Consider the following 13,813-nt stretch of genomic DNA (forward strand, 5'->3'; position numbering starts at 1 on the left):
TTATTGCTGTTTCCCCCCCCCCCCCCCCATATAAATGTAACTTAATTATTCAACATGGTTATTGGAATAGCTCTGTCTGTACTGTGTCCTAAATGGCACCCTATATGGCTCTGGTCAAAAGTAGTGCACTTTATAGGTAATAGAGTGCCATTGATCGAAGACAGAGTCTGCACCCCAACCATGTGATTTACTTTCCTTTGAGTAATTCGTCCCAGAGAGCACCATAACCGAGTAAGGCCAAGAGGTTTAACAATTAGAAACAATGTTGACTTTTAATCTTCTGTGCAATACGATAATTGCAATATTATGTGAAATGTTACATTACATAGTTGCATTTCATTTTTTCTATTGAAAAGAAAAACTACATTCAGTAACTATAACAAATAAGTACATCCTGGGGGTTTCTGCCCCCGACCCTCCCCGTACTCTGGTCAATCATTCAAAGCAGATAGAGGAGAGGTGAAAGCTGCGAACAGGGCGGTGTAAGGGAGAGGTGGTTGGTACATACTCAGCGTGGGGTACACTTGGCATGGTGGAGGGTTTCATGTGTGTGCCTGGTGGGTGTAGAAAGTGCAGTGGTGTAAAGTATTTAAGTAAAAATACTTTGAAGCGCTACTTAAGTATTTTTTTTTTAGTATCTGTACTTTACTATTTATATTCTTGACAACTTTTACTTCCTAAAGAAAATGATGTACTTTTTACATTTTCTCTGACAGCCAAAAGTACTCTTTACATTTTCAATGCCAAGCAGCACAGGAAAATGGTCCAATTCACACCCTTATCAAGAACATCCCTGGTCATCCCTACTGCCTCTAATCTTGCGGACTCACTAAACACAAACGCTTAATTTGTAAATGATGTCTGAGTGTTGGAGTGTTCCCCTGGCTATCCATAAATAGATCAAAACAAGAGAATTGTGCCGTCTGGTTGGCTTGATATAAGAAACAATTTATACTTTTACTTGTACTTTTGATACTTAAGTATATTTTACCAATTCCATTTACTTTTGATACTTAAGTATATTTAAAACCAAATACTTTTAGACTGACTCAAGTAGTATTTTACTGGGTGACTTTCACTTTTACTTGAGTCATTTTCTATGAAGGTATCTTTTATTCAAGTATGACAATTGAGTACTTTTCCCACCACTGTGGTGAAAAAAAAGTGAAAACTCTTCCATGTGGTCAGTCAGCCACCACTCCCAGAAATGGCAGTCAAAATTGGACTGGGTTGTAGCTAGAGCTCAAAATATCTTTCAGGGGAGGGAGAACACAGATTTTACTCCTAAACTTACATCATGTGATCTCTGTGTACACTGTCCAGTCACCTGCTGGTTTCCATAATCGACGCTACAACTCTGCCATTATTGCAAATCATAATTCAACAAGAATGAAAGGAGAGCGAGTAACCTCCATTTCTACTCTCACCAGCTGGGTTTACCCACAGTGCACAATCAATCAGTCACAATAGAGACACACAGGTCCCTGTGATGTAACAGTAATGGTATTAAAGTCACCTCAACAAACGAGGCTCAGGTCCCATCACTGATGGGATATAAACCATGTCTCCATGTCAGGATACACCTCATAACATTACAAATAACCAATCAGAACTGGTGTGCTGTGTATAAGGTTGAAATCCGATAAAGCTGGTAGGCTTGAATCTATATAAGTGCCTGAGCACATTATTTAAAAAATCAGTACATGATTGGTGGGTAATACAAATACACCAGTCACTCAAATGTTCTTGTCATCGGAAAGTGCAACTTGTAAGGCCTGCACGTCCCCCTCACTCTGATCCTCTCTGGGATGGGATTCCATCTCCTCGTAAGGGGGCGGAAGGATATCGGGGCTTTGATTGGATGGATGAATACGGTGACTGGAATCTGATTGGTTGTGAGCTAATGATGGACCTGGAACCGCCTGGGCTAGTAAGAGTTGGGTGGGCCCTCTGCAGGGTGGCAGGCGTTGCCCCCAGCTCCCATAGACAGCTTCTTCATAGCTGGGCAGAGACACAGGCAGGCCATCCACCATCAGATCCATCTGGTCTGAAGAGCGCCTGGTGACCAACAGTAGAGAGATAATCAGATGACTTCAAAGACAGGACACAGCACTCACACAGTGGGTGGCGTTATCACCAATCTAACAGACACTACAGCTTTGAAACACCCACCGTTGATGATAACAAGATGACTATCAAACAACTGAATTCAATTCTTCCGTCTCCTCTTAAACGGTCTTTCAGCTTTCACTCATCAGATTATAAAAGGGGCTTTCATTACAGGATGTGATGTCTTTCCAAGCCTCTACAGCGCTGTAACCACCCCTACAGAGCAACACACCTGATTCAACCTAACATCAAGACCTTGATTAGCTGAATCAGGTGTGTTACTGGGCTGGAACAAAATCTACATACACTGTAACGCTCCAGGACCAGGGTGAGTAGTGACCACACTGCTATAGAGGCTCCAGTCATATGAATATAGCTGTGTGAGTGACAGGGATAAGAGCCAATCATATCTGCCTACCTGTGTGAGTGACAGGGGAAAAGGCGGGACTTAATCACCAAGCAGGCCGTGGTGGTGAGGAGGAATATGGACACGCCCACCGCAGTCGTGGCAACGCTGGGGATTGAGTGGGCCACCTGGTCCTCATAGTTAACATGTCTGTCTGAGAGAAAACACAACACAAACAATCAACACACACCTACAACACACTTAGCTCTGGTCCAGGGCGTTAGTGCGTGGACGGCACACCCTAACGCCCTGCTCCACAGCTACAACACACTCAGCAAACACACTCAACAAACAATTTTGATGAAGCACCCTGCTGACACTCATATGGACAGTATAATACAGGGTCTTTCAAAGGGACTCATGCATGTGTAGGTGTGGTTTCTTATATCCATGACGCAGTACATTTCTGAGAGGTTTAATAGGGCAGAGGAAAGAGACTGGTTAGTTTGGTGACTTTGCTCACTTCCCGTTTCTTGATGCTGGTTTCCTGCCTCAATGCAGCACAGGTCTGAAAGAGGAAGCACGAGGCTCGGCTCTATGACTCGAATGTAAGGTGTTTAGAATCTGCTCTGTCGGCTTTTGCATCTAACATACTAGGTCACTGACCTATGTTGTGTGGAACTAAGGGGTTGGTACCACAAAGTCACAACAGTCAAATGTCAGCGCTTAGCAGGACACACACCATACTGTTAAGCACCCTACTGCTCAGCTCCTCTCTAGTGCCACGCAAAACCTATGTAGGCTATACTCACGGCCATTCAAAATAGTCATGCTTACATAAGGATTATAGCTTTTAAATCTATTGGTAAAGACTGGATAGAGTGCATGCTTCCACTTGACTCTTCCATGTCCAATAAGAGGACGAATGAAGGAGGGTGGTCATAGCATTGCTATTACTCAGCTCATGAGATGACTATGTAACATTTACATCATCAACCCATAACCTCTATGCATGCATCTAACCAACCCGGAACCAGGCAAAGTAATTGTTAGGTGTCTGAGTTCATGCATTTACCAAGTCAGTGAGTCTGAGTACAGGGTCTACCTTAAATCACACTGCAACCTTTGACCTGACTGTAGTTTACCTAACATTTATCTCATATCAGTCACTCATGGACATACTCCACACACACGCTCTAGTCCAGGGAAGGGCAACTGGCGGCCCGCGCCCCCTTTTGTAGGCCCGCGGATCCATTTCCAAAAATAACAATAACAAAATAATAATAACAATTTCGAAATTTGTTTGTGTGCATCAGCAGTTTTTCTCTTGTTATTTCAGTCACTGATAGTCACTCAATTACCCCATGTCACCTAAAATGTTTTAGATTGGTCTAGCAGCCAGCTATCTGAACTTATAATCATGGTAGAATTTCTGACTGGGGGCCCCCATTGATTTTGTCAGTCACTTTCACTCAGATGTCAAAATATTCTCTCCACCCCATGGCAAAACATGTAGAATTGCAGCAAACTTACTTTAAAACTGCAACCTTTTATCTATGCCCCATGGCAAAACGTGTAGGATTGCAGGAAATGACCTCTAAAACGTCATTTTTTTTCTCTCTGCTGTCAAGAGGGTGGCCACTAAAATATTTTGCTCACATGATCGGGGCTATGTCTGGCTCTGACTGCATTTGTGGGTAAGGATGTGGGTAAGGATGTGGGTATGCAGACCCGCGAGCCACTGCAGCCCCTAATGATGAGTTCCGATTCTGTGGCCCCCACCCCCATCAAAGTTGCCCATCCCTGCTCTAGTCCATTACACTAGGGGCAAAGGTTTCCCCCTCCTCCCCCTTGGCCGTGGTGACTCAGTACACTACACTCACCTCGCACGGCGAGACAGGTGGGCACGCTGGGGATCCATTTGCCATGGCGGCAGCGCAAGCTGCGCACCATCTCTTTTGGGATGGCATAGCCGGGCTCACAGAAGAAGTAGATCAAGCTCTTCTGGGGGAAGCCTCTGCAGGGGGAGGGCTCGCAGCGGAAGCCCCCGTGTTCTGGCACCAACGGGTAGGTGCAATTCCCTTGCCTGCCTGCAGATGAGGCATACAGTTCAGTTGTTAGACCTTAATGTTGAATCTAACCTGCAGTTATTGCATCTCAAAGATCTGTGATTCAGGTTTGGTATTTGCTATTTTATTAGGATCTCCATTAGCTGTTACGAAAGCAGCAGCTACTCTTCCTGGGGTCCACACAAAACATGATATACAGAACATTAATAGACAAGAACAGCTCATGGGTAGAACTACATCAATTTAAAAATGGCACACGTAGCCTACATATCAATACATACAAACTATCTAGATCATATAGGGGAGAGGCGTTGTGCTGTGAGGTGTTGCTTTGAAGAGGGGAAAAAGCTTTTGTTAGAGAGTTTATTATTAGATACAGTAGTTTGGATGGAGTAAGACGGGTGGATGTCTGGGAGGAGGAGTCTTGCAGGTCAGGGGAGAGGGCTGAGTGTCAATACACTGTGATGTAGGTTGTATGTCCAGATAGTTCACTAATTCCATGGATTACAGCTTTCGGGTGCAGTGGTGACTGTTTCAACTAGTGCATGGTGGTGCAACGTGGATGCCTAGCAGAGGTGATGACTGTGGGTGGGCAGTTGTGGGTGGTTGGAGAGGGAGATGGGTACCTGTGGTGAGGTCTGGAAGGGCGACTAGGAGAAAGAGCCCGTAGCCCAGAATGACATGTCCACACAGCCATGGAGACCCCCACCGCGCAGACATCAAAACAGTCTACCTGCAGACACAATAAACAGAGGACTCAGTGCCCTGCAGATAGTCATGCACACACTTATGCACACACACAAGCATGCATGTACACACACACAGTTGTTAAATACCAACAAATATCTAATCATGCACGTGGAAATCATCCCCTTTTGCTGTAATAAAGGCAGGGGACAGCAGTTCACAACTGCAGCTACCATAAACACAGACAGTCTGACCCTGAATCAATGTCCTTTCATTTCCCAAAACTGAAACTAAACTTGGGTTATTGTTTAACACCTGACATTTACCAACATTACTTATATGACTGGTAGTGTTTTTTTTCACCGGGTCTATATTTCCTGTGTTAGCAATCTACTTGGCACATAGGTATGGCACGAACACAAATGCCATGGTGTGGTGGGTTTTGGAGTGCTTTCATATTGGGGGTAGTGCCAGTCATCTCTGGAGCAGCGGGGGAGGTCCCTGCCAGCCATGTGTGCTGTTCTCACACAACCTACAGGTGTAGGATCTTCATTTGAGGCAGTTTGCTACAGCAGGAAAATAATCTTGCAGCAATAGGAAATGTGAATTATTATGTGGATTATAATTAATGGACATTTTTGTAGGGGTTGATAACATTTTCTAATGGAAAATCAAGTCTGAATTTTTTTTATGGAAATTACAAACTTCCAGAAGCCTGTCTATTAAACCTCAAATACACTACGAATGTTACATTTCCTGCATTGCTGGAAGTTTCTCCTGCACCAGGGTGATCAAATGAAGATCCTACACCTGTATCTATCAGGCAGTGAGCTGTGACCACAATGTAGGAGGGTGGCATATTACTCACCGTTATATTAAAAGAGAACTTCTGTTCTGCGCAAGCTGTGAAGTATGCCATTATACATTTCTCCAGCTCCATTACAAAGCATTACTTTAAAATGCGACACTATAAAATGAAATGTAATAAGTATGTATCAATAAATGCACTCATTTGGACACAATAAGTTGTCATCAACATATCTAGTAAAATATTGATGTATTTCTCCTCTGTGTGGATTGGTAACTGTTTATCTTCTTTGTGCCTGCAATGATTCCCATGTTTGATAGTTTGCGGTACTTTGCACGTTCAGCTCTGATTTTCAAACTACTCAGCTGCATCCCTTCGAGCTGTTACTGTCAGTGTAATACATGGATGACTGACACACAGTGACACTTTTCATGCCATCCCATTGAACCAAGAGGAATAAGTGTGCCTTCTGTGGCTATACCCACATCCCATATAAGTGAACCATTCAAATATGACTCACACTACTTATGTCTTTGTGTTGTCATGGAAATTAGGACATGCAATCAATGGGGATTTTATGTGTCCTATCAAAACACATCCAGTCACAAATGATAAGGAAGGGCCTTGTAGACTACGGCAGAATATGGTAAACTAAAGCTATTGTGTTCGTCAAAACCAGATAGGCTCATAGAAATAAGGCTAGTGTTTGTGGAACGTTCATGAGAAACCAACTAAATAGCTTATCAGCGCTCGCTGAACATAAATGCGCAACGGAGCTGAATGCACAGGTGCATACCCAGAAATAACCAGATACCCCCAAATAAATACAAATGCCAAAGCTGACGCATTTATACCATATCCAGAATGCTATTATATCAAACCACTAATTGAAAATCACAATTTCTCTAGCCGACTAAACTCAACTCCCAATAATTCTAAAATGATTCCTACAGCCTACAAGCCAGCCATATCTTAGGTTATATTATTGGGGTTAAACTTATTAAATGATGTTGAAAAAAAAAGACTTGCCTAGAGATAACATCTCACCGATAAAGCTACTCACCTGTAGTATCTAGATATAGGAATATTCTGTCCAAGGATTAGTCCAAAATGGAATAAAGCAATACTTCTCCGTCTGTTTGATGTACGATCCGCTCGAGATTAATATTTCTTTTTTTTATTCGACAAATCTCCTCCAGATGAATGTGGCATATAGCAACAAGTGGATCTATTTCACAGCCGCTGACAATTGAATCATCGCTCAGCTGTGTTTTTGACAGGAACTAAGAGACTTATCATAGGCTCCCGTCCCGGACTAAGCGCGCTGGTGACATTTGTCGATTCGTTTTGCATGGCCTGGTGCCACGGGTGGGCGGAGCTGCCTCATTTTAGACAATTCCATGGGTCCTTAAAAGAAATCGTCAGCCAACCGGGGCACCGGGCCATGCAAAACGAACTCCACCACTGCAACCATTGAGTTCACACACAAAAACCCCGCCCTGGAGCAAACGTCCGCTGGACCTTCACATTCTGGAAATTCAAGGCCAATTTCGCAGAGCTGTGAAAATGTAACTTTCAGTTCACCGCAGTATAATGAGCGGTCAGTGTTTTGGACCACGCTTTTTACAAATTCTCAGTTTAATTAAAACAAGACTGTCCCCACCATGGGTGAGTGAAGTGAACAAACAAAAAAGTATACAGTGCCAGGCCAGATGATGCAGAATCACATCTGATAGAATGACTAGACGGAAGTGCTAAAAATAGTGCCGAGTGTGCCAATGCAACATAATTTAGTTCCTCCCGGAGATACAATATTAATGTATGATGTCATATTTGATCTTATATTTCCCCAATGTATCAAGTTGATAAATATGAAAAGACAAACAAACGTCTGGTTCTACATTAGACACAATATAACTGACTTATTAGCAATCAACCACCTATAGTACATGGGCTCCAGCCCATACCTTAAAATAGATGACGATTTAAAACCATAATCACAGCCAAATGTTATCATTCATCAACACCATTCTCACATGCCCAAAAGTCAAGTCTAACATCATATGTGCTACACCGAAAATAACTGGGATGCAACTATGAATGTCTCTAAGACCATTAATAACCAACTGTAATGTCATCAAGTTAACCTGTCATTTCTTATAAAGGCAGCACAACTTCAAAACTAGTTCATTCCTGGTACCTCTCTGGGAGTGGCATGTACAAGCCATAGTCCAAACTCTACACAGTATGAGATATCAGTGACTACGTCCCTCATTCTATCCTTTCTCACCACCTGTTAGGGCTATGCCTGTATTATGTTGTAACCCGATCTGTAGGATGAAGCCCTGTAGGGGAAAACATCCCTCATTAAAGATGGAATATGTTCTTTTTTCACTGCGAATACTGAGTGCAGACCTCATAGGGGTTGAATGCATTCAGTTGTGCAACTAACTAGGTATCCCCTTTCCCTTCCTTATTTTACTTTTTGCAGTCACTGATGAAGCCACACCCCTCTATTTACTATTACAGTATTGCAGGATGTTTTTGTATATAGCAGACTCTGGCTGACACCGGCTCTTTAGATGGGTTTTAGCAATGAGCAAACTAGTACCATCTGAGGAGATAAAGGCTATTGCTGTAACAACCTTTGAAATGGTTGACATCAATGGTCACACAATACATAATGACAGGGCATGACAAAAGTGACATTTTAGAAAAACTGTATTTGCAAAAAAATATTGAAAATCTGCAACGTTTATTTTTTTAATAACCAGTGGAAATTCAAAAACCAGGGGGTTTGGACTCTTCAGAAAAATGGTCAACTATGACAAACTTGACAATACTGATGCATGAATGATTTAGTGTACAAGTGTGAAAAATGATCATACAGACCAGTTGGAGAAATTCACCCATAAATATATTACCAAGTAGGCCAGTCAGTAGTCATCACAGCTCCTAATTAGATTTGAGCACCTCAACAAACACAAACCAGCGAGAACAACGCTACGTTTACGCTGAGGCACTAGACTCCTGGAGATGAGGAATATCATAATGTACATTTGCAATTAACAGTAATTGTAAAGAAAGGGAATCATATTAAATCATGTTACTCTTCTGAACGTTAAGGCATTAACACACACAACCCGATAAAACTATGTTAAGCCGTTCTAACCTTGACAGCCATTCATTTAAGTAGAAGCTACAGGAATGTCAAATCCCAACTGAGAAATGGACGTGATTGGTTTCATACCAGCCACTGAAAACTGTGGTAGAAGTGAGTGAAACCAATGGCAATTGAACTCCTATGTAACATGTGGGGGTTAATGAGATGCTTCAATTCTGTAGTTTGAGGAACGATAAGCCAAGATTTTTTTAGCATTCATCGTTATACAGTATTTAATAAAAAACACAAAATACCAAGTGTGTGCCATCACTTCATGGTACTTATTAGTTTAGTGATTTAGATATATACATGTAAAGATGGATTTAATGAGTATCAAAATAGGATTTGTTTAGAAAATTAGTTTGTGTTGTCAAAATGCTACACAATTAGAGTTACAAAACTTTGTGAGCAATGAAAAGTGATCAGTTTAGAATATTGTTGCAAAAGCAGACAGTTAATTACTCCTACTAACTTTGATTGTCATTCTTTCAGCCCATCTTTTCACTCAGTTTTGCTAAACTAAACAGGAAGAACATTCTTTTTTGCACAGGGAACAGACAGATCACATCTTATTCAGGCATGCCAACCACCGTGTCACTTTTAACAGACTCCACTTGTCTTTTGGAAAAATGGAATATTGTCTCACATTTCAATTCAACCAGACTACATTTTGAGCATCAGTAAAAAAGTACTGAAATGGATTAAGTGAACGATGAATAAAATATTGTAAAACAATTAGTTAAATCTACATTAAATACTCCAATTTGCTACAAGAAAGTACATTTGAGACAGAATGTTAAAACAGTACACTAACCTCTGCTATGACACTTCAATTCTGTATCTAAATACAATACTTCACAATGTAGTGTTAGTGTCTACTTATGGAGAGTCTGTTCTGATTTCCCCACTGAAACGCAGAACAGACACATTGGCTACTCTTCGCTGTGCACTAAGGCCTCGTGGTCTTTGGATGCTCTCTATGGTACATGTGCGACTTGGTCTTGCTACTCTAGAATTGGAGGGGGAAGCTCAGAGAGAGAGAAAAAAAAAGGGGAGTAACGATGAATAATAATATAATATCTGTTTTGTTTTTCCCGGATCACACTTTTTAAATAGAAAAACAACATTTACTGTTCTAAGTCCACAACAATTCTTAAACCACACCAGGTGAGCACTTTTGAGGTCTGGGGAAAATCTAAGACATTTCTATTTTTGGGTGTAGATACCCTTTAATTCAAGCATGCACCAGCCAAGAGACTTGTTTGGTTATCTGTGCTTCTGTGGCGCACATGTGAATGCAGAGTTTGCTAAACAACAATTTTTTTGAAAGTATTTACCAGAAGACGGTTATCATTAGCATCATTGCTAACGGCTACACAAAGTGGCAGACAACCGTGCACACAGACAGGGGAATTCCCATGCCTTTGCTTTCCAGGAGTTACAAATCACTAAAGCAATTTGTTAATGTCTTATGATAATCTTGGCAAAATACATTTTCTAATACATTTAGTTGATTTCCTATTTTTGAATATTGTTGAATTCCGTTTTAAGGTCTGAATTTGTGATTCCACCCACGTTCTCAGCACCGCAGACTTTTGTTAGGCCCTGCATGAAGTGTGTGTGGGTAATTGCGGTGAGTTTTTACTACTTTTGTTTGCGTCTGTGTTTTCTGCCATACAGTTCCTGTCCTTGCTACATTGTGGACACAATAGTTCAGTTCTAGCAGCTGTCGCACACTTCATTAAGCTAAACACGGATTTTCACCTTGTGTGTCCGTTTCTTGTTCTAATAAGCCCTTAAATCTGGAATCCTTAATGGTGAAACAGCCACGTCCGTTTGTGATATTAACTTCAACAAAGTAACTAAGTTCACGTGGGAGCACAATATGTACTGCAATTTTTTTTGTATACTATATATATATTTTTTATGCTGAGCGACACTCCTTAGCTCAGCAACAAAAACAAATGACAACAGTGGTGGGGGGGGGGGTCAGTGGCGCCGTTTCAACCTACTGCAGATTCCATCTTTAAATGCAGAGCTTTTTGTGGCTCAGCACTACATTCATATAGTCCAGACCCATTGTCCAGGTCAGCCAGGTCAGCCAGGTCAGGCAATAAAGAAATGCATCATTAGGGAAAAAAATACACATATTTAACCAATCTGGAGAATTCCTGTATACACACACACACACACACACACACACACACACACACACACGTATGGTGGAAAGGGTGCTTTCATAAGGGTTGTCCTTACATTGACCTAGTAGTCACTACTATAGACTAACAGTTGAGGCCTACAGCAGCGGATCGAGGGGTTACAGAGAGCACAATCTACACAGCTAAATCCCTAAAGTAAAAATAACAGCCAAAACTGCCTTGATGCTCACTTCACCATGATATTCTATTAAACACAGGTCAATTAAAAAACTAAACCATTCATCTTGTAATAAAAAATGATTTAAAGAACTAGACGATATATTGGAATCAACCAGGAGTGCAGCTTCTATCGGAGAAGAGTGCTTTAAATCATCTCACTATAACCTAAACAAAAATCACAAAATAGAGAAAACAAAGCAGATATATCTCTATGTTCATCATACTTACACAAGAAATATAAAGAAAAAATATCTAAAAAAACACAACTCCAGTGTTTACCTTTTCTTAGTGTTTGTAACAGGGATTAAGTGTTTATTTTCAGACTTGTACGCATCATGTGGTAAGAGAAAAGCATGGTCCTCCTTCAGTAGTAGTTTATGATGTCCTGTCTATTGCAATAGAGTTGAGACTGGGCCATGTAGTGAGGAAGTCCTGTAGTGTGGAAGCATGCTTTTCAGACCATTCAGCTAGGATGCTAACAGTGCTTTTTGTGAGTCTCCCCAGCAGGTAGCTTAGGGTCTAATGATCCCACAACACTTTCCAAGCCTCATTCTGCACCAAACCGCTCAAGCTATAAATCCTTGTAGTGTCCAAATGTTTTTCCCCCACAGGAAAAAAGGGACAGAGAGAGTTCCTTTTCATTTCGAAAGGTGCGTTAAGACAATGCTTGACCAATAAAAACACTAATACGAACTGGGCAGTGCTTCTCCGCTGCCCCCCCTCCAGATCAGTGCGAGTCCGAGGTGTGAGCTTGGGGTTCAGGGTCCATGTGACTACTACCACTTAGTGGGGAAGAGGCCTCTGCTCACTCTCATCTCATGCGGTTCTGCCTCATGAGAGGCACGATGCAGGAGGGAGGGCCAGCCTTGCTCAGGAAGGGGTGCTTGAGCAGCTCATTGGCTGAGGCCCTCTGGGTAGGGTCTCGCACCAGCAATTTGTCCAGGAAGCCCTTGAGGAGAGGAGAAACCTGGGAACGGAGAGAAGGAAAAACAACAAAGGATGAGTATCAACTTCAAAATGTTGAATAACAGGGACATAGTTACCCATGTTGGGGCCTTGTGTGAGAGAGGGGCTCTTTCTGGTGTGCCTAGTACCTTGTGTAAGTTCTTGAGTTTGGGTGGTAGGTTGTCACGGATCATCTTCATAGCTTTGAGGGGGGGCTCATTGAAATAGGGGGGTTCTCCGTCCACCATCTCGATCACCATCACCCCCAAGGACCAGATGTCCACCTACAGGGTAGAATATTGTATATACACACAGTGATCAACGATAGTTTAGAATTATAATGCACACACACAGACACAACTAATGGGACCTTACCTCAGGCCCATAGGGTAGTCGTGAGATGAGCTCTGGGGCCATCCAGTAGGGTGTGCCTACCAGGGACTTGCGCCGCTGGACCTCTTTAGACACCTGGGCGCAGAAGCCAAAGTCTGACAGTTTCACCTGGGGGGGGGGGGGGCAGAGGAGAGGGTCAGAACCACACTACAATTCACACACAGGACATTTTCAAAATAATGTCACCGCTGAGATTAAGACAACCTGAGTAACAGTTGATCAAATGCTTTGAAAATGTACCTAAAAACATAGCAGTATTTTTAGAATATATCTTTGCAAATGACAGACTTTTTCGGCTGACATGGACGTTGTGTGTTATAGATTGACAGGCTCAACCCTTTGTGTACAAAGAACAATCCTCTATCTAGCAATGTGCTGCTTTACACATCACAGCGGAACAACTCCCACAGCTTTCTGAGAAAACCTTTGCAATACCTGGGTGGATAAATATCCTGTCTGCCAATGGTGACCTCTGAAGAACAGGGCTCACTCACTAAAGCATGCTTTGAATTGGTACGGGGAAATGAAACACGCCAGTGAACATACTCGCACCCACCCACACTCGTCTGCTGAGAAACAGCTGAGGGTGACTGACTACACTTCCCCTTGGGTCAACCACAATATGAGTTAAGCGCAGACCTTAGCATGCTAACCATGACATCTACAAGTGGGGCTTGAGGTTGATACCTGGGCTCAATGAAACTGTTGTATCATCTGCAAACTGTTGCCGGGTAAATTAAGAACTAAATAAACAGCTTGAGCTTCAAGCCCTCCATTACCTCTCATGTACAGTACCAGTCAAAAGTTTAGACACCTACTTTTTATTTATTTTTACATTGTAGAATAGAAGACATCAAAACTATGAAATAACACATATGGAACCATGTAGTAACCAAAAAAGTGTTAATCAAATCA

At 42.1% G+C, this 13,813-nt stretch overlaps 2 protein-coding genes across 4 annotated transcripts in view; both read right to left on the bottom strand.

The window, feature by feature from the left end:
- Positions 1 to 253: 253 nt before the first annotated feature.
- On the bottom strand, positions 254 to 7,358 carry LOC106580860 (sushi domain-containing protein 6). Its single transcript, XM_014162353.3, has 5 exons — positions 7,083 to 7,358; positions 5,151 to 5,257; positions 4,339 to 4,545; positions 2,528 to 2,669; positions 254 to 2,058 (listed from the first exon to the last, which is right to left on the bottom strand). The coding sequence occupies exons 2-5, from the start codon at positions 5,242 to 5,244 to the stop codon at positions 1,737 to 1,739; spliced, it is 765 nt and encodes a 254-aa protein (XP_014017828.1). The 5' UTR covers positions 5,245 to 5,257; positions 7,083 to 7,358; the 3' UTR covers positions 254 to 1,736.
- A 1,364-nt stretch (positions 7,359 to 8,722) lies between these two features.
- The window catches only part of LOC106580861 (serine/threonine-protein kinase PAK 4), a 32,230-nt gene continuing 27,139 nt past the window's right edge, over positions 8,723 to 13,813 (bottom strand). For all 3 annotated transcript variants that reach the window (XM_014162354.3, XM_014162357.3, XM_014162356.3), the window contains 3 exons: positions 12,881 to 13,006; positions 12,655 to 12,789; positions 8,723 to 12,527 (listed from right to left, as the gene is read on the bottom strand). In XM_014162354.3, the coding sequence (XP_014017829.1) occupies positions 12,372 to 12,527; positions 12,655 to 12,789; positions 12,881 to 13,006 (417 nt within the window). In that variant the 3' untranslated portion in view covers positions 8,723 to 12,371. The remainder of the gene's footprint in view (positions 12,528 to 12,654; positions 12,790 to 12,880; positions 13,007 to 13,813) is intronic.

The sequence above is a fragment of the Salmo salar genome, chromosome 20, assembly GCF_965601325.2.
Source record: "Salmo salar chromosome 20, fSalSal1, whole genome shotgun sequence".
Classification (NCBI taxonomy): Eukaryota; Metazoa; Chordata; class Actinopteri; order Salmoniformes; family Salmonidae; genus Salmo; species Salmo salar.

What these genes read in the sequence shown, in the direction of transcription:
- LOC106580860 (XM_014162353.3), bottom strand. Translation starts at nt 5,244, where the DNA reads ATGTCTGCGCGGTGGGGGTCTCCATGGCTGTGTGGACATGTCATTCTG. An exon ending in CACCTGTCTCGCCGTGCGAG is followed by an intron (nt 2,670 to 4,338) that starts GTGAGTGTAGTG and finishes GTTTTCTCTCAG; the next exon opens with ACAGACATGTTAACTATGAG. An exon ending in TTCCCCTGTCACTCACACAG is followed by an intron (nt 2,059 to 2,527) that starts GTAGGCAGATAT and finishes GTTGGTCACCAG; the next exon opens with GCGCTCTTCAGACCAGATGG.